The following is an 18,876-nucleotide window of genomic DNA, read 5'->3' as shown; positions in this document are numbered from 1 at the left end:
CTTTAGAAAGAAATGATGGGTTTTCACCCTCCCCTGAATAGACATTACAACCTGTTTAGTGGGATTGCCTCACTTTGCTGTCACAACAGCTGGTTCCTGCAAGGCAATCAGGAAATTAAACTGACTCAGGTGGTGGCCAAGGCCCTAAAATAGAAAACAGGCTGAGTAAGAGAAGATGCATCCAGTTGCTATCCTGAGGAGACAGGTCCAGCTGGTCACCCTCAGTGATGCACACAGCAAGAATTTCTCCTGCACTTCAACCCCTTCAAGGAGAAACACTGGAGCATTTCCAGTTTTGTTAGTCTCCTCTATATGGGGTGGAAGGATTAGATTTTTGAAGCAGTAAATGTCAAACATCCATTTCACTGTATGCATCCAGACTGCTGAGCAAATATTTCCATTGATAATCAAAGTTTAGACAGGCAAAGTAAGAAAAATGCTGCTTGAGAACTTAATTCAAACTATGGCTAGTTACTCTGTATATTTGGACATGTTGACAGTTTGTTTATAAAGCTTTAGCTTTTTGAATCTCAACACCTACTGTCATAAAATAATTAGTCTGAGCCCCCCCATTGTAAAAATTTAGATCAATAAAAATAAAATGCTTAAACATTGATATTATCCATCCAAATTAAAGATCAGTCTGCCAAGCCTACTGCTGCAGCCAGCTCTCAGGCTGAGTGGAACATACTCAGCTCCCCTCCCCCCTGCAGTTACATACTGCTTTTAAATTAACATGAGCTGTGTCAAAGCACCAGTGAAGGTCACATGGTGTCACCCTTTAATCAGACTCCAGGGTAGCAGGAATTTGTGGCTTCTGAGACGCATAAGACACAGCTCCACCCACTGCAATAAGAGCTGTACTCAGGGTGACGTGGCTGTCAGCTACCTTAGCCCCACATTTGGTCCGGCTCAGCTAAGCAGGCAGTGTATGCTTGTAACCAGTGATACATGCAGTCCTTATAGGCCCCAGCACAGATCGTTTACCAGAGGGTAGTAACTGCAAGGGCAGTGGCTGGGGTGGGCTCTGCTCAACCATCCCCCTTCACAACTCAGCCAAGGTTCTTTCTCAATAAAACATCTTTATTCTGTACATTATATATAGATGCCAAGGAAATGGAAACCATCCCTCTGCATTAGAGAATCCAAGACGAGAACAGGGAGCATGAAAAGCATGGCACTGAACAGTCACGCCACAGAAGGGGGGGGGAGGGGATAAGGTGCTCAGCCCCTCTCAGCTCTTCCAGGGAAGGGAGCAGCAGCAGCTTGAGTATGGGGCAGTGCTGAATGTTACCCCAAGGTCACTGCAAACAGCGGAAGGAGACACTCACCCCTCCCCGGCACCATTATTTGTATTTGCACAATAACACAAGAGGGGAGTGCTCACTGGGACTCTGTTCTTCCTGCAGGAGCATATGAGGGGCACCCACTGTAATGGAACCCAGCGCTAAGTGCCAGGGCTGGAGGGGGAAGGGTCCCCTTTTCAGACCATCGGAGCCAGCAAAGCAGTTGTGTGCAAGGTGACTGAAAGGGAGAAAAGACAGACCGAGCCTCCCCCAGTGCAGGGTACCGCCAGCAGAGTGAATGCATTACCTCTCCCAGGGAAGAGGCAGTGCCTGCTCATAGCTGCTATTAACAACAATTGCATGGCAGGCTTGCCCTACAGATCCCAGTCTAAGCTAGGATTCCAGCACAGAACATGGTGGGAGAAAGCAAAGGAGCTTCCTCATAACCCTTCACAGGGGAGGAACAATTCTCCTCCACTCCCCGCAGATCAGCTTGGTGAACTTTAACAGCTTGCAGGAAGGAATCCTCACCCCCACAAGGCTCCTCACTACAGCAAGGGCATGGCCTGTGGCAAGGAGAGCTGCTGTGAGGATGTCACCAAATTGGTGTGGGAAGCTCTGCCCATGCCAGTAGCCCCAGCATGAGACCCTGAGCAGGAGGCAGCACAGCCTGAGCATTATTGGCAACACCTGGCGCAGAGCCCCCTCCCTGTCCAGACACCACACGGTGGCTCAGGCAGCAGTGCATGACCAGCTCTGTTCAATAGTCACCAGTGAAATGCAGCCTCGACTACATAACCCTCCCCGGCCCCCCTGTTCCCAGCTGAACAGGGCTGACCCTCAGCAGCAGCTGCACAGGCCAATGCTCAGCACTTGTACCTGAAGGGCACAGCTGGGGAAACATGACAGCAAGTGTTCCATGTCTTCACACGCCTACCGAGCCTCTGGCTGTGCTGGCTCCCACCAGCCCTCCTAGGCACTGAAACTTCAGTGGCAGAGACAAGAAAGGAAGTTTCCCTTAAGTAGAATGAGAGCAACAACAACAAAAATCCTTGCAATAGCTTTGTCAGATTGCATCCAACAGTAAACGTCCTCCTGGGCCAGTATGGCAGCCCCCTCTGCCTCTCCTCAAGAGTTAAGGCAGGTCCCCGAGGAGCAAGCTGGGCTGCAGCACAGACTGATTGCAACAGGGAAATCCATCACTAAGCACTGCCATTAACTCAATGAAGGAGACCTCCCACAGGGGAGCTTAGTTGAAGCAGATACAAGCCCAGGTGTGGGCCCAGCTCTGTTCCCCAAAATGGCCTCCTGCTTGGGCCAGCAGGATGCTCAGCTGCTTCAGTGAGCAGAGGGCTAGAGGCAGAGACCCTGGCTTCATGCAGGTTCTTGAGGTGGCTGATTGCACTGGGATGTGTGGGGGCAGCCCCAGCCACCCACAAGACATGAGCACTAGGATGGGCATGGGGCTCAAGTCACCATCTGGCAAGGGCTAGTCTGGGAGGAGATCCCTGTTTGTGCTGGTTTGGGGAAGAGCTGGGACAGCCAAGCAGGAGCCACTGAACACAGAAGGGGGCACACGAGGGATTAAAATCAACCAAGATTAAAAGGGCTAAAAGTGTCCTGAACTTTTCTTGGGTTCCTATTGTTTGTGAAGCCGAGTTTAACCAAGTCTCTGCACTCTGGGTGGCTGGGCCTCCTATGCCGTCCCAAAGGTCTCTGCCCTGGAGGGAAAAGCCTGAGACAGGGGCACACACAGTATGGGTCAGGCCCAATGCTCAGAGAGCTGCAATGGGACTGATCCTGAAACAGAGGTGGCAGCATCCCTTCATTGCTGCTCAGCACCTCAGGAGCTTTGCACCATACCAGCCAAGAACTTCTCACCAAAGTACTGTAAACAAAGCCAGGACTTGCCTGCCCAGACTAAGGCTGCCTCTGGTCTATTGTGGTGGAGGGCAGGATAATGAAAGTAGCAGACGATGCAGAGACAACATGCTTAACTTGCCCCGTGAGGGGTACTGAACAAAGGGAGATCTGGGCTCCATCCTCACAGTGTGGAGAGGAAAAGCCCATGCTAGAACCGGACAGCAGCAGTTCCAGTCATGTGAAGGGCAGGACAACCCCCCCAACTCTCTCTTCCTCCATTGCTGGTGTCTGGAGATCTCACAGACCTAGTGGGAGTCAGAAGGTTAAACGCCCGGGCCCCAGGGTCTCCTCCAGGCCATTCTCTTCAGTGGTGATAGCTTGGAGGTCGGTGACGTGCCCGATACCTTTGGTGACTCCTTCACGGAACAGCAGCTTGGCGCCAATCTTTAAGTATTCGGGATGTTTGATGAACCGGAAACGAACAACAGCCTTCTCCCCTGTCCGCAGCTTGTCCTGAGGGAGAGGAGAGGGCAGTCCGCAACAAACAGGAGCCATAGGCGTGCGCACGGGGTGTGCCGGGTGTGCCCAGGCACACCCTAACGTAGGGGTGGGCAAATGGCCCCCCTCCCAGCACGGCAAGCCGCGGGGTCTGCGCTCCAGGGCCGGAGCACCCGGCCAAGCGCTGCAAGCTGCCGTCCCCTCTCCTGCCTTTCCCCCGTCCCCTGGAGCCATGCCTCCGCGCACGCAGCGCTCTGGGGGCCGGGGCTGTGCGCTCCCGCGGGGCAGTGTTTGGCTCCGTGGGGAGGCTAGGAGCCTCATCTCATGGTAAGGGATCCAGGGCCAGGAGGGTTGGATAAGGGGTGGGGGCACTCAGGGGACAGGGAGCAGGGTGGGTTGGATAGGGGGTGGGATCCCGGGGGGGGGCAGTTAGGGTGGGGGGGCCTCTGGAGGGGGTGGTCAGGGGACAAGGAGCTGGGGGGGGTTGGATGAGTCAGGAGTTCTGGGGGGCTGTCAGGGGGCGGGGAGCAGTTGGATAGGCGTGGGAGTACCGGGGGTCTGTCTGGGGGCGGGGGTGTGGATAAGGGTCAGGGCAGTCAGGGGACAGGTAGGGGGTAAGGTCCTAGGGGTGCAGTCAGGGGACAAGGAGCAGGGAGGCTTAGATAGGGGATGGAGTCCTGGGGGGCAGTTAGGGGCAGGGGTCCCAGGAGGGGGTAGTCAGGGGACAAGGAGCAGGAAGTAGGAGGGAGTGGATGGGGGCCGGGTGGGGGCAGGGCTAGGGCGGGGCTCCCTGGGTGCACACCCTAATGAAATGGGCTGCGCACGCCTATGACAGGAGCATGCCCACCCAGCCCTTTGCCTCCACATCCAGGGGCACTGGGAAGTCCAAGGCAGAGAAGGGAGGAAGAATACTAACAAGATCTCCTCAGTCTCTCCCAGAACCCATTGTTTAAGGTGCCACAACTTGAGGCCCTCCCACTACAGTCAGGGCACTACCGCAAAGGAACTCTGACTTCCAGCAAAGAGGTCTGGAGACCAGGGGGGTTACTCCTCTGCCCTGCCTTGCTGAAGTTCCCCAGTGACACTAGCAGGCCAGAGGACACAGGCAGCTTCCTGGGAGGAGAGGAAAGGCAGGACCCGATACAAGTGCCATGGCATTAGCAGGAAGGAGAGAAGTGAGACTTCCTAACAGAGGGGAGGGGAGGAGTCCAAATGAAGCTAAGGAAACCTAACAAGCCAGAGCAGGATGGGGTCTGATATGCTGCCAGAACACCCCCACTGGTGAAAATCTCACCTTTCCATGGATCTTCTCTACGATGGCCGTCTGCCGCACATTCCCCACATGCACAGTCACCTGGAATCCCTTTCGGAAAGTCGTGGCATGGAAGAGCAGCACGATCTCGGCTTCAAATACTGAGCAGATGGTGGGGTTCATCTCTGGGCTCACCATCACCATGCCCTGCACAACAGCTTCAAGCTCAAAACCCAGACCATCAGGAACAGCCCCCTTGCTGCCTCTGAACCCCATGGCCTTTCCCCCACCAGTCTCACCCATCCCATCCTCTGAACCCTACTTAAAGCTTCCATCTCAAGCCTGGAGGCCAACTATCCCACCATTTGAACCAGAATCTGGCAGTAGGACAGGAGTGGGGTGGGGTTTCTATTGGGGATGTGCCTTGTTCCTTGTTTCTAAACTCCCTCCCCTTGAGTTGGAATCTCAGATAGCTTCCTGCTTGCCTGCTCAGGATCTCAGTGGCTGATCAGTCAATGCTGTCGATGTGAGGAGTCCAGCTCCCTGGAGATGGGAGCAAGACTCACCTTGCGCAGGAGGGAGCGGTCGAAGGGCCCAAGGGCCAGTGTGGCAGCTTGTCCTGCCCGGAGCACACGGCACGCAGAGCGGTTCCGCTGGATGCTGCACACCTTCAGCTGGAGGAACTTGCCATCATCAGTGGGACCGACCACAAGGCTCTCCCCCTCCCTGCAGATCCCACTGCCGGGGGCACAAGAGCAGGACAGAGTTTAACCAGAGACACAGGGAAAGACACCCAATGAGATTAACCTGCATAGCCTCTCTGAATCCCACTGGAAATGAGTCTGCCTGGACGCTCCCTCCCCGTTGTCTAGATGCCCAGCAGAAGGGAGTCAGGATTCCCAGGACTATCAGCTAATGCAGCCCTCTGAGATCCCAAGGGGTCTGACTTCTTAGACACAGGCAACTCAGCCGGTCTCCACCTGCTTTTCCATTCGGTCTGTTCCAGTAGAGGCAGCACAGAGGTGACCTGATGCAGGTCTGGTGCTGGTGCTGCCTGGGATCCCTGAGAGACTGGGTGCACTTGACTAGCTCTGGAATACTGACCAACTGCTAAGGCGGTCCCCACACTCCTACTGGGGCCAATGGAGCAAGCGTTGCCCTGAGCAGACCTAGGACTGATGATTTGCTGTCCCTCCTTCCAAACTACCCACCTGCTTCTTGATGAAGGACTTCTGAAAGTCCAGTGAAAGACAACCCTCAGGAGGCCAGCCGGGCTCCAACCACAGCTCTGTCAGAGAGCAAAGCAGCTGCCCAGGGTTCCCACCAACACATTAGAGCCCTGCTCTGGAGACAGCCTGGGCGGAGATTCCCCCTACCCTGCTCCCCCTAACCTACCCAGGGGAAGGGTAAATTCAGCCTCCACATTCACCCCCCTCCCAACTTATAGGCAGCTTCCACTTCACTGCGCTGCCTGTACAGGATGAATTAAATCCTCTGAGAGATCTGGCAATGCTCAGCCCATGTTCTCCCCTCCAAACCCTAATCCCTCTGAGCCTATCCAAGTCACTACGCAGAGCAGCGCTCACCTGGACAGAGTTCCTCCCACAACAGTCCCCACTTCAGGCACGGTATAGATTTCATCCACCTGCAGCAGGGCAACAAGAGTAAGCTCTTTAGACTCACCGTGCAACTGAGAGAGCAGCACTTCAGAACTGGAATGAGCCACCATCCACCCACCATAGGAGGCAGGGAAGCCTTCTCTGCCCAGGGCACGGGGGCCTATAGCAGACCTTTCCCTGCTCCCACTCTTTCCCATTTTGAAGAGTCCCAGAGTGAAGCAGACACCCGAGAGCTCATTATTCAGAGATGTGCCCAGCACATCTCTTGGCACTCAGAGACCTGACAGGCCCTTTCAGAAGCAGCACATAGAAGTGGTGCTGGTCCCCTCTATATTCCAACTCCCCATCCTCCTAATTACTCCAGTGGCTCAGCACATTACCTCCCCTCACCCTAGAGATCAACGGTTCTCAACCAGTGGGCCGCATGTGGCCCAATTAGCGCACAGCTGCGGCCCAGGTCAGCTGTGTGCTAAAGGCTGCGGGCTCCAGGCAGCCAGCTGCCTCCCAGCCCCGCACGGCAGGGGTTGGGGGTCCCCACGCAGCGGGGTCCGGGGTCCCTTCCCTCCACCCCACACCCAGCTCTCCGCTCCTGGCCCCACACTGTGGAGGGGTCTCTGGGCAGAGGGCCCTGAGCATAGGGGTTTGTGGGGGGTTTAGGTGGGGGCACTGCAGCCCAGGTAACACTTCATGGGCCGCATATTCGGCCCACAATGATAAATAGGTTGAGAACCACTGCCCCAGATACAGGGGACCCCAGTGCAGCTTGCCCTCAGGTAGGTGCTCAGATGCCATGGTAATGGATGCAGTACAAGAACCTCAGTCTAATGCCTGTATGTACCTGGAACTCTGTGAGTTGCTGCATCAGCTCCTCCTGCTCTTTGCTGTTGGTCAGAGGAGGAAGGATGTTGAGGAAAACTTTTAAGAGATCCAGGTTCTCTCCAGAAACACTGGATAGAGTGAAGATCGGGGTGATGCTGCCAAACACACACAGAAAGGAATGAGCTGGGGGCCACAACGCAGAGCCCATCTTGGGGAAAGTACTTCAAGGAACTGGCCTCCAAGGGGAGAATACATGAGCTAGATGGGACCTAGCAGAGACGGCACTATGAGAGCCTCTCCAGAACTCGGCCTAGGCCATCTGTACCCCAGCCAATCCAGGCTTCCTCACTGGAGCTGTGGCTCTAGGGTAAGCAAGGAACACATTCACCCCACTTTCAGCCACTGGCACTTGCTCCTGGTGCCCAGAAAAGGCCTGGGAGAGGGGGCCATGCATGAGAGGAGCTGAAGGAGTGAAATCTGGGGAGGAGCCAGCTAATGCCTCCTAGAGATGTGGTCTCCTCCCCTGTGTGAACGGTGCTGGTAAAATCCCAAACAGACTAAACTCAGCTGACTCCCCCTGCTCCTTGCAGAAGAGATGAAGGTTCCTTACTTGGGAGACTGTGCAAACTGCTGCGCTGCCGTGACGGCGTCATCGTCCGAGTTCACTAGCAGAGGCAGCTTGTTGCAGCCCGGCTGCTTCAGGATCCGCTCCAGCTGCTTCACTGTCCGTTCCACGGTGGCTTTGGAACACAAGTCCACTTTGCTGACGACAATGAAGAAGGGAACCTTGAGGGCCATGGCCAGGCCCAGGTGCTCCCGCGTGGTACCTGCTACAAGAGACAAGGGAGAGCTCAGCTAAAAGGAGCATGGGCACCAAAGCCACCTGCTCACAGGATGCCAGCATCTCCCAGCCCAACAAGTGCCCCATGGGCCCATCATACAGATGAGGATGGAACTGTGTCACCCCACCTGCTCAGCATCTCAGGCAACAGCAAGGGGGCACAGCTTTTTAACCATCATTCCAGAAAGACAGATCAGGGCTTTTCTGGGCCCAGGCACCTGCTTCTGCTCCATTAGGACCCAGGAATTTCTCTCCAGAAGCTAACAGATTAGTAGGAAAAGTGGCTTTCCAAATGGATGGGGAAGGTTCTTGTTTACTTCCTTTAAAGAGGCTTTGGGATCCAATATACACCACTAATATATCAAGGCGATTTTTCCCTGACATGCTCAAAATGCCCTCAAATGCTACCCAAAACTTTCCTGTCCTGGACACCACCCTCAGCAATAAAGTCAGAGCTCAGGTACCAATGGTGTATGAGGCAGCCAAGTTCCCAGCTCATCTGCAGCACCCACAGCTGCATTGGAATCACTGGGCTACAGGGAGTCAGGAGGGAATTGGAATCAGTATCTTTTTTTCCAACTACAATCACCCATTAGCCAGCATCTACCACTCTTCAAGTGCCCTTAGAGCATCCTGCCAGACCCTCTGTGCATTCTCCCAGGCTGGGTCATGGTGCACTTACCGATGCCGGTGTTGGCGCTCACCACCAGCATGGCAAAGTCTGGGCAATAGCTGGTGAGGCCGAATATGGTGGTTTTCAAGTACTTGTGGTGGCCAGCCAGATCAATGAAGGTGATCATCTTGGAGGAGCTCTCACAGATCTCTTCTGCCGTCCGTGAGTCACTGTAGTTCACCACCTAGGGAAGAAAAGGAACCAGAGACAGAGGTATGGGGTATGCAAAGGAGGCAGAGAGGGGAAGAGACGACCCCAACCATACCAGCTCCATCTGAACAGAAACAAGTGCCAGAGAGCTTGAGACTCTGCACCTAGAAAGGGACTAGGCCTGACTATGCAGGCTGTTGTGGCTATACTGTAATGTCAACCCTGTACACCACTAATCTGGAGGCAAGAAGCAGGACACCAGAACAGACACCTGTTCCAACTGGACAAGCAACACCTTCTCCTACCACCTCTAATTACAACTTGATCACTCCTAGGCTCTCTGCTGCAGCAGTAGGGGGCACAGAACTCCTTTGTTGCTGTTGAGTCAGTCCTGCTCTGCCCACTGCAGTGACAGGCAGCACAGAGCCAGGAGGGCAGTCATGTTCCTCCCACTCCTCATAGGGAGTTGGGTCTGTCACTCTCTCCACACTGCTGCAATAGCACTCATGCTCCATACCTCTCCTTTGCTATTGAAGCCAAGGATCTCAAAGCTGATGCTGGATGTTCTCCCTGACTGGATCTCATGGAGGTGCCGGAAGAGATTGAGGCGGGCTCTGCCCCGCCCATTATCCAGCTCACCCTGGGTCAGGACACCCAGCAGCGTCGACTTCCCTGAATCCACATTCCCGAGCACAGCCACTCGCAGGTCTAGGAACTAAAGGAAAAGTCAGAGCAGAGAAATCATGGGGCAACCTGTTCCTGGTGCAGGGACACCACCCCACAGGCATGGGTGGCACGTGCTCACCCCATGTCAGCAGACATGCCCCACATGTTCCCTCCAGAATGGGCTGGGATCGCTAATCAGCACAACTTCTTTTTAGATTCTGCCCCTCCCATGATATCGTAGACATGGGTTTGTGACTCCACCATGGCAAGTGTGATGTCCTATGCCAGGCCTATGACATCACAAAAAGGTCATCTACACACTTACTGCAATACAGATGCCATATCACTCCCCAGTCTCCACATTGGGATGGATTAGAATTGGTGCTGTAGAGGTGAAAGGCTTCATATCCCATTCTCTGACCCCCTGAGCCAGCCAATCTCCCTTGTCTGGGGTGGGTTGCAGCTGGTACCCTGAAGATGAATGGCTCTGTCCCTCAGCCCCCTTTTGGTAGCTCTTTAAAGTGTGCCCTGTGAACTGTTCTAACATGAAGTGGTTCCGGGGGAGGGGTTCCCATCTCATCCCAAAGGGAAACCTCTTGAATGGAGTCTGGGAGTCTCCAGTACCACAGGACTCCCTGGTCAAGGAGAGCAACCCAGCCAAGGGCTCCCTACCTGCTGGTTATCAGGGACTTTCCGGACAAGAACCTCCGTTATCTTCCTGGGAACATCACTGTCATAATCTACCTCGCGCTCCCGCAGGATGGTGATGTCAGCTCCAACCCTGCAAGGGGGCAAGAGGGAACAGTCTGGGGTGAGCTAGTACATGACTGGCCCCTTATCCAGGGCATCACCTGGTCGGAGCATCACAGGGGAACTAGGAACAGGACTCAACTGCAGGGCAGGCTGGAGGCTCTGAGAGCAGCAGGGCAGAAGCCTCAGACCTTCAGACAAGGGACTCTCTAGCAGCAAAAACCCCAAAGCCTCAGCAAGGCTGGTTTCCCTGGCCTGGGGCCTCTCTGAGTGTGAACTGGAAGAGGTCCTGGGAACTTGTCTCCTAGCCAAGAGCCTTTGATCTACAGGCCTTTCAGGGGAGGAAGACGAAAGAGCCACCAGGACCCTTTTGGGGGTTGCAGGGAGAATGGGGCAGAGCTGGGTTTCTCTGACCCAGCAGGGATTAGAGATCCTGAGAAACGTACTTTTCAGCCATCCGGCGCAATGTCTTGAGGGAGGCACGCATCTCTTCGTCTGACAGGCCCACCAGTAGCCCATTGTCCTCCACGCCGATCTGGTAGACAGCCTCACCCCGGCCTTCCTGCAGCCGCCACTTCATCTGTGTCACCAGGTGCTCAAAGCGATACTGCGAGGGGTTCACCAGCTTCAGCTGCTCGAGGGAGGGAGCAGTTACAATTGCTGCCTGTGGGCAGAGAGAATCACATCTCCCTGGGGCAGTGACTCCCTAACCCTCTGCCATGGAGCAATGGCCCCCCCAGCAGACCCACCTCTGGGAAACACGCTCCGAGTTAGCACCTGCAGAGGAGCCAGTGGAATAGGAGAGAGAGGGTTACAAGAGAGACAAGAACTTCTGTAGCAGAACATTCCTGTATCTTGCAGATGGCACCTGAAAACTGGCTGGTATGGGGGAAGCACTGGATTAGGGAGCCAGTGCCATGGGGCCCAAACCATTTGTGCTCTGGCCTGAGTGAGAACAGCAGGACTGCCCCAAAATACAACTGGAAAGGACATAAATGGCCCCTGTAGCTCTGGGTCTTTAAGGAAAGAGTGAGGAGGGTGAAGAGACAGGCCTCACAGGGTGGAGAGTGAGCTCTACACTGGTCAGCACATGGAACACAAAACACCTGAGGGGGCTGGGAGGCCCCTCCAAAGTACAGTCACAAGGGATTCTGCACTGCACGGTCTCTAGCATCCAGTTTCTCCCACAGGGTTCAGAGAACCCAAAGTGAGATGAATAGTGCCCTACCACAGCCCTCACTCCCAAGGGCAAGGCTGGGATAGTTCCCTTTTGAGTATCCCCCTGGGCATGTCCCCGATACACCCTTTTGCTCAATTCATTACAGGGTAACTCGCCAGGAAGAGAATTCCCCTCTGCAATCCCCTAAGGGCTCACCTTGTATTCTATGTTTCCATCTTCTGCCTGGTTAAAGAACCAAATAAGACATGGGTTAGCAACCACCTCACAACCCCAAGCACTTTTCCCAGATGCCCTTGCCCACCCCACATGGCTTCCCTAACACCATGGAGCCCACACACCATTCCGGGTAGTCTGGAATGACACATGGATAATCAGCTGCTGCTGCCAGCTTCGGAAGGAGAAAGAAACCATAGGGAATTCAACAGCTATGCTAAGTCACAGCCTCCCTGCCAGAGCTGCAGGCCTCATTCCCACGCCATTCTGGAACCTACCACGTGCATGTTGCCGCTGTTTGCTCTACAAAGCAGCTGGGACATTCTAGTATGAATGCTGGGAGGCCAAAATTAAGGGGTCGTACTGAGGATGGACAATCTTTTTAGTGCCAGCAAAAGGAAGTGCCCAGTTAAAAGTCCTAAAGACCTTTTTGTCCACAATAGGCACAGCTCAGGCAGTGGAATGCACAAGCCTCTTAGTTCACCACCCAGCCCTGCCCTGGAGTCACCCCATGTAGGGGTGTGAGGAGAGCTCATTCTCCATGGCCCAGTCAACTCCTGGTGCCTCTGCTGAGGTTACTAGTGATAACGTGGACCACTTCTTAGGAGGACAAGACAGTGGCTCTCAACCTTTCCAAACTACTGTACCCCTCTCAGGAGGCTGATTTGTCTTGCGTACCCCCAAGTTTCACCTCACTTAAAAACTACTTGCTTACAGAATCAGACATCAAAATACAAAAGTGTCCCAGCACACTAGTACTGAAAAGTTGCTTACTTTCTTATTTTTACCATATCATTATAAAATAAATCAATTGGAATATAACTATTGCACTTACATTTCAATGTATAATACATAGAACAGTATAAACAAGTCATTGTCTGTATGACATTTTACTTTGTACTGACTTCGCTGGTGCTTTATATAGCCAGTTGTAAAACTAGACAAATATCTAGATGAGTTGATGTACTCCCAGCAGTATGCGTACTCCTCGTTGAGAACCACTGGTCTGGGACACCCCACCCCACTTTATGTTACACAGAGACCATTAAAAGTCTAATGGGAACAGCTTTATTACTTGCTAGCAAGCTGGGCCTGTCTTGGGTCTGGCGACCTGGGGCAAAAGGTTCCACATCCCTCTCCCCAGTCCCAAACCACCCAGCTCATGCTCCCCTGATCTATACTGGAACTGGTGACATGGAGTAAAAGGCTCTTTACTCCTAACCCCAAGCCTAAGCCATCTAGGGTCCTCCAACCCTACCAGCATTATACTGCTCTAAAACCTGCATTCAATACAAACCAACCTGAGAACCGCTCCAGCACTTACCTGGCCTGTCAAAGACTGTCTCACCTTTTTTGACAGTGACTGCACCCACTGCTAAGTGTTCCTCTCCCTGACCTGCTCCTCACAGCCACGAGGAAGCAAGTGCTATTGATCAACTCGTGGTAAAACAAACCACTCACTGGTCTGACAGCTCCCGAGAAATATAACCAGGAACTTCCCTGGGCACAGAAGAGTTTCCCCAGGAGACCAGATCATTCATTGTAGGCAGAAATGAAAAGACGCATTAGCTCATCAATTCCATTCCAGCCAAGGCAGAATCCAGCCCCCTGAGAGAAGACATGTCCAATACTAAACTGGATTGTTCACTGATCTCAGTCTAACGGTTACAGAGACAGGACTGGGTCCTGCAGGGAGCCAGGGACTCCAGTGGAAAGAGCAATAAACCAGACTGACAGCAGTGTGAAAACCGACCTGCTTGGATTTCAGCTCTTCCTCAACTACAACTGCCCGGCCAATTCGCTTCTCTGGAAATATACAGCTCCCTCTCCCAGCACATGGATCTGCCCATCAAGGGAAGGTAAAGCCCCCTCCCTGCATTCTAACTCAGCCCCTAATCACAATATATGGCTTATGGTGGCAAAGGGCCAAAGAAGCAAGGCCCTGGGATTAGCAGCTCTGCTCTTAAAGTTGGAGCTGCTTAGCAAGATAGGGGCACTGGTAAGGGGTTCCCTTCTGCCAACCCCTCCCACCCATCAGCCTTTCAGCTCTGGATACTGCATCAGTATCTGCGTTGTCCTCTGAACAAGGGTTTTGTGACTGTCTCATAGGAACTGAGGCTCTAGTCTAGTGCAAGAGGTGCAAGGACAGTAACAAGTCTAGACTTGCTGGACAATGGTGCAGGCAGGATGTTTGGGGACAGGAAGGAAGTGATACTGAAGCCTTAGAGGATTGTCCCTTCTGCAGCTGAAAGGCACAACAGCCAGGTCACTGCAGGGAACAATCCTGTCCCTGAGGATGGACTATTTTGGACTCAGTAGGGATTAGCCTGTTCTAGCTTCTCTGTTCCTCATCCCCCAAAGCAAGGCATCCTGCCTTGGACAGAAATACCTGTCCCCCACCTCTCACTTAGGACTTGGCACCCTGATGTTTTTGAGGATGGTGTAAATATCCTGTGATGAAACACAGTGCCAGACTATCAGTGGTCCACGGCAATCCTCATGCTCCTCAAGCAGTGGTGTCCATCAGCCCCATGCCAGTGGGAATTATCTGAGCTCCAGCAATTAAGATGGCCACTTACCAGACTTGTTTTCACAATGCAGCAGGCAAACCCCATCAGACATGGCACCACCTGCTTAGGAACCACCTCTCACTTTATCCAGGGTTTGGTCTGGACCCTCTACAGGGTGGAATCCCAAACTCAGCAAATATTTGGTAACTCAAATTAGCAGTCCAAGAGGGGTTGGGGTGTCACTGGGCCTGCTGAGAATGTGTTTCCATAGAACATGGCAGATCAGATCTCAGCAATGGAAGGGAACTGAGCATTTTGGACTGTGTGCTGAGCTGTACAGCAGAACCTATTCCCAAGTCTGTAGCGATCAGACTGCAAGGTGCACCCAAATGGCATGCCAGGCAACCAGACTGTGCCCCACCAATGCCAGCTCACTAAACACCAATGGAGTTTAAGTACCTCTGTGGGACTGGCAGCACAAGAGAGGAGCACTGCCACATCAGAGCTCTAAGGAGGGATTGTCCAGGTGTCTCCCCCCCCAAGAGGCCAAACTGCTTGTATTCATTAATCAGAGTGAAAGACAGAGAAGGCAAAACATGCTAAACAACACGCTCAGAATGTGGCCAGGGCTGGGAAAAGGATTTAATGTGGCCTCATTAACCAACCAAGCTATACTAAGGCTATGTCTACACTGGCAACAGAAGGACACGTTTGGCCTTTGAGACAAAAGTTTTGCTGATGACAAGCGCCGGTGTGAACAGCACTTTGTCTACCGGAGAGCACTCCTGCCGACAAAGTTAACGCCGCTCGTTGGGGGTGGAAGTTTTTTGTCGGCAGGAGAGCCAACAGACAGCAACTACACTGCGTGCCTTTTAGCGACAGGGCTGTGGCAACACAGCCCTGTCGCTAAAAGCTGCATAGTGTAGACATAGCCTAATATTCTAATGCCTTAACAGCAGATACACACCAACACAATCTCCTCAGTTGACCCAACAGGATCCACCCTCAGAAACTGCTTCCAACCTAGTTAATAATCATGAAAACCTATTATGCCTTTCCACACCTACAAGGGTGGAGGCTAGGGAAGAGACAGCAAGAAACTAGGGTCACACACAAAGAGGGGCAGGAATGCCTCTGCTAGGATCCCCAGCTGACCATCATTTTCTCTTACCCAATTAAAAGCCCTTCTCCATAACGTTCCCAAGCCTCATCTCTCCTGCATCGAGCACATATATTATCTTGTCACCGCCTTACATCACTGAGGCCTGAAAATTTCACTCGCCTGTGACTTTTGGAAGCGTAGCCTGATAGGGAGCGAAGCCATCAACTTACCCAGAATCTAACCTGTCAATTAAAGTTTTCCTAACCTTTACAGTTGCAAAGGCCCTACCAAATGTGAACTGGGTATAATTGAGGCAGGCAGCCAGCTCCAGTGACTTGGTCACCACTCAGAGCTTCGAAAGTGAAAAATTACTAGAGCCTTATTCAGTTTTCCCTACTTCTACTGGAAACCCAGAAGTAAACAAGAACCATATCAGTTTCACTCTCTAGCTGCTTGGCAAGCTATAGCATGAGCAGAGGCAGGCACTGGAATTCTCTGCCAATGGGGGTTTGAGAAGGCTGAAGGTCTCAAGCATATCAGGCACCTACTAGCCAGAGGCTGATATGACAACAGAGACTGTGTCCCCACCTCCAAAACTTTATCGTCAGTCCAGCAACACTGGAATTGAGATAAGGCCTTTCTGTGACTCCAGGATATAGGACACAAGACAGCTGAACACATAGATCAAAAACCCCAACTCCATATGCAGAATCATAAAACATCAGGGTTGGAAAGGACCTCAGGAGTTCATCGAGTCCAACGCCCTGCTCAAAGCAGGACCAATCCCCACACAGATTTTTGCCCGAAATCCCTAAATGGCCCCCTCAAGGATTGAACTCACAACCCTGGGTTTAGCAGGCCAATGCTCAAACCACGGAGCTATCCCTCCCTCCATCCCTATGGCCCCTGCTAACACAACTCACACCAATGCACAGCTACAAGGACCCTCCAGCCCCACTAACATCCCCAGCCACTGGAATCTCCTGGCATAATAATGAAACTCTCAGCGCTGCCCATCACCAGAGAGCCAATGCTAACCAACGAGACTAAAGTTACCCAGCGCCCCGCGCCCCCTCCCCCGGCCCGCGCTCACCTCCGGCGGCAGGTAGGGCGGGTTGTTGGCCTTGCCGCCCCGGTTCCTCCCGCTCTTCTTCTTCCCCTTGGCGCCCCCGCCGGCCCCCGCCCCCCCGCGGCCGCGCAGCGCCCCGCCGCCCCCCACGGGCCGGCAGCAGCCCCCGAACAGCTCCGACACCCGCGAGTCCATCCCGGCCCGGCGCGCCCCAGCCTCCCTGCCCCGGCAGCCGCCGCCGCCCCCCGGCCCCGCTCCCGGCTCCAGCCCTTCCAGCTCCCTCCAGCCTCTGGCGTCAGAAACAGCCGCGGGGCGCCACGGGAAACGGAGTCCTGGCAGCTGCCCATGACTACAACCCCCAGTACGCACCGCGCCGCACAGCGCTCTCAGCCCGGATCACTGCACTTCCCGGCATGCATCGCGCCAGCAACGCCTCTCCCCCTATGGGACCTCCTCGCAAAGGCCCACGGGTGCAGCAGTCCTTGCACACAGAACTACAACTCCCAGGGTCCACCGCGCTAAACAGGGGCCTTCTGCGGAATCCACTTTGAAAGGACTACAGCTCCCAGGCTCCTGGGAGTTGTGGTTTTCCAGTTCATTGAGTGGCTGCTTGCTTGTTGGTTCCCCGCTATCTTACCCTTTTGTGATTGTTTCAGACCAGGCCTATTTCTTGTGTTTGCTTTTTCACGAACGAGCCTCATCATGAGAGGACTTGGGGCACCAAGGGAGGCAGAATGGCATCACCTGTGCTCTGCACCCTTCCCAGACGACTTAACACACTTCCAAGGGAATGAGATGGGACATTTGATTTGATGCTGAGGCTTATTGCCTCCATGGGCTGCTCCTCTATATTATAGCAGTGATTGACATCATTCTATGTCAAGCAAGTCCTAGCAAGCTGCAGATGCAGCTTCATGGTTGGGCAAAGTTTGGGCACCAATAAGATCTGATTTCTGAAATCTACAGATTTAAATCTTGTGTACAATGCCTGTGTGTATGGTGCTGTGTATGTACATAAGCCCCCTAGCATCCTCTGGCTACGGGGGCCTTATATAACATAGGAGAGAGCTGTGGGAGCCTCAACCATATAATACATTAGCAAACCAATAAACTATATATCAAGAAGCCGCTTTTTTCCAAACCCCCCTGATAGAAGCTTAATGACAGATGATAAATAAAAAACAATGTTATTAGGCGCCGAGTAACACCCACAGGCCTGGAGCACCCACAGGAAAAAAATGGTGGGTCCTGAACACCGACTGGAACCCCCCCTACCAGAACCTCTCCCCTCCCCCCAGAGCCTCCTGTCCGCTAGCGGGCCCCACCGATCAGCCCCCCTCCCAGCACCTACCACGGATCAGCTGTTTCGTGGTGTCAGGAGGTGCTGGGGGGAGGAGCCAGGGTGCAGTGCGCTGGGGGGGAAGGGGTGGAACTGGGCGAGGAACAGGTGGGGCGGGAAGAGGTGGGGCAGCGGTGGGGCCTTGGGGGAAGGGGTGGAGTGGGGGCTGAGCCGATGGGGAAGCACCCCTGGCAGATTAGAAACGCGGCGCCTAAATATCTATAAAGACAAAATGATACAATATATTTATATCAAGCATAATGTTACACATTTTAACAGTATGGTCTAGCAGTTAAAGCAAGAATTTTGGACTGAGAAACTCATGGGTCATATTCCCAGCTGCCCCACTGTATAGTTTTGCCAAGTCACTTTGTCTCTAGTGAGGTTTCATTAATTAATGTTTGTAAAGCACTTTGAAATTCTTTGATGAAAGGTGCTATAAAAAGACATGGTATTAGGTTAATCTAAATACAGTACATTACATTCCCACACTAAGCATATTACACACACAAAAACATGCAGAAGCCACAGAACTACAGATCCCATCATGCATTTCAAATATACAATTGGGACTCCTTTTTCTTCCCCATTTTGATTTTTAAAATTGCAGCCAATGATGAATAAGTTATGTTTTGTTTTCAAACACAATTAGCTGTAGCCACACCCTCTCAGTGTTTCCTGGCACAGCCTCCTCCACGACTGACCTCCTATCGGTAACAAATTGCATCACCCACCACAGCAGGAGAACATATAAGAGCTTCAGAGCAGTACTCCCATCTGGTGGTTATGGGTACTAATTTTCCTAATGTAAACCAAGTCTGTTTGCAAAGTGCTTAAAAAAATGGAGCCTGATCCTGATTACAGGTTTCAGAGTGGTAGCCGTGTTAGTCTGTATCAGCAAAAACAACAAGGAGTCCTTGTGGCACCTTAGAGACTAACAAATTTATTTGGGCATAAGCTTTCGTGGGCTAGAACCCACTTCATCAGATGCATGGAATGGAAAATACAGGAGCAGGTATAAATACATGAAAAGATGGGAGTTGCCT

General features: G+C 53.0%; 1 protein-coding gene across 1 annotated transcript; it reads right to left on the bottom strand.

Annotated features, from left to right (window-relative positions):
- Positions 1-1,062: 1,062 nt before the first annotated feature.
- GTPBP2 (GTP binding protein 2) lies at positions 1,063-16,686 on the bottom strand. Its single transcript, XM_024193749.1, has 12 exons — positions 16,516-16,686; positions 11,793-11,819; positions 10,864-11,048; positions 10,340-10,448; positions 9,519-9,716; positions 8,861-9,035; positions 7,948-8,167; positions 7,357-7,492; positions 6,486-6,544; positions 5,466-5,637; positions 4,942-5,106; positions 1,063-3,662 (listed from the first exon to the last, which is right to left on the bottom strand). Exons 1-12 carry the CDS (start codon positions 16,684-16,686, stop codon positions 3,465-3,467), a joined length of 1,815 nt encoding a protein of 604 aa, XP_024049517.1. The 3' UTR covers positions 1,063-3,464.
- Positions 16,687-18,876: the final 2,190 nt, after the last annotated feature.

The sequence above is a fragment of the Terrapene carolina genome, unplaced genomic scaffold (assembly GCF_002925995.2).
Source record: "Terrapene carolina triunguis isolate 2854851 unplaced genomic scaffold, T_m_triunguis-2.0 Scaffold85, whole genome shotgun sequence".
Taxonomy (NCBI): Eukaryota; Metazoa; Chordata; order Testudines; family Emydidae; genus Terrapene; species Terrapene triunguis.
Note: the sequence above shows the minus strand (reverse complement) of the source record. Positions and strands in the feature narration are given on the sequence as shown.

Bases quoted from the DNA above. Each gene is read 5' to 3' on its own strand.
- GTPBP2 (XM_024193749.1), bottom strand. From the start codon at position 16,686: ATGGACTCGCGGGTGTCGGAGCTGTTCGGGGGCTGCTGCCGGCCCGTG. The intron at 6,545-7,356 runs GTACATACAGGC...GCCCTGCTGCAG, and splicing joins AGCAACTCACAGAGTTCCAG to GTGGATGAAATCTATACCGT. The intron at 5,107-5,465 runs GTGAGTCTTGCT...GCTGTTGTGCAG, and splicing joins ACCGCTCCCTCCTGCGCAAG to GGCATGGTGATGGTGAGCCC.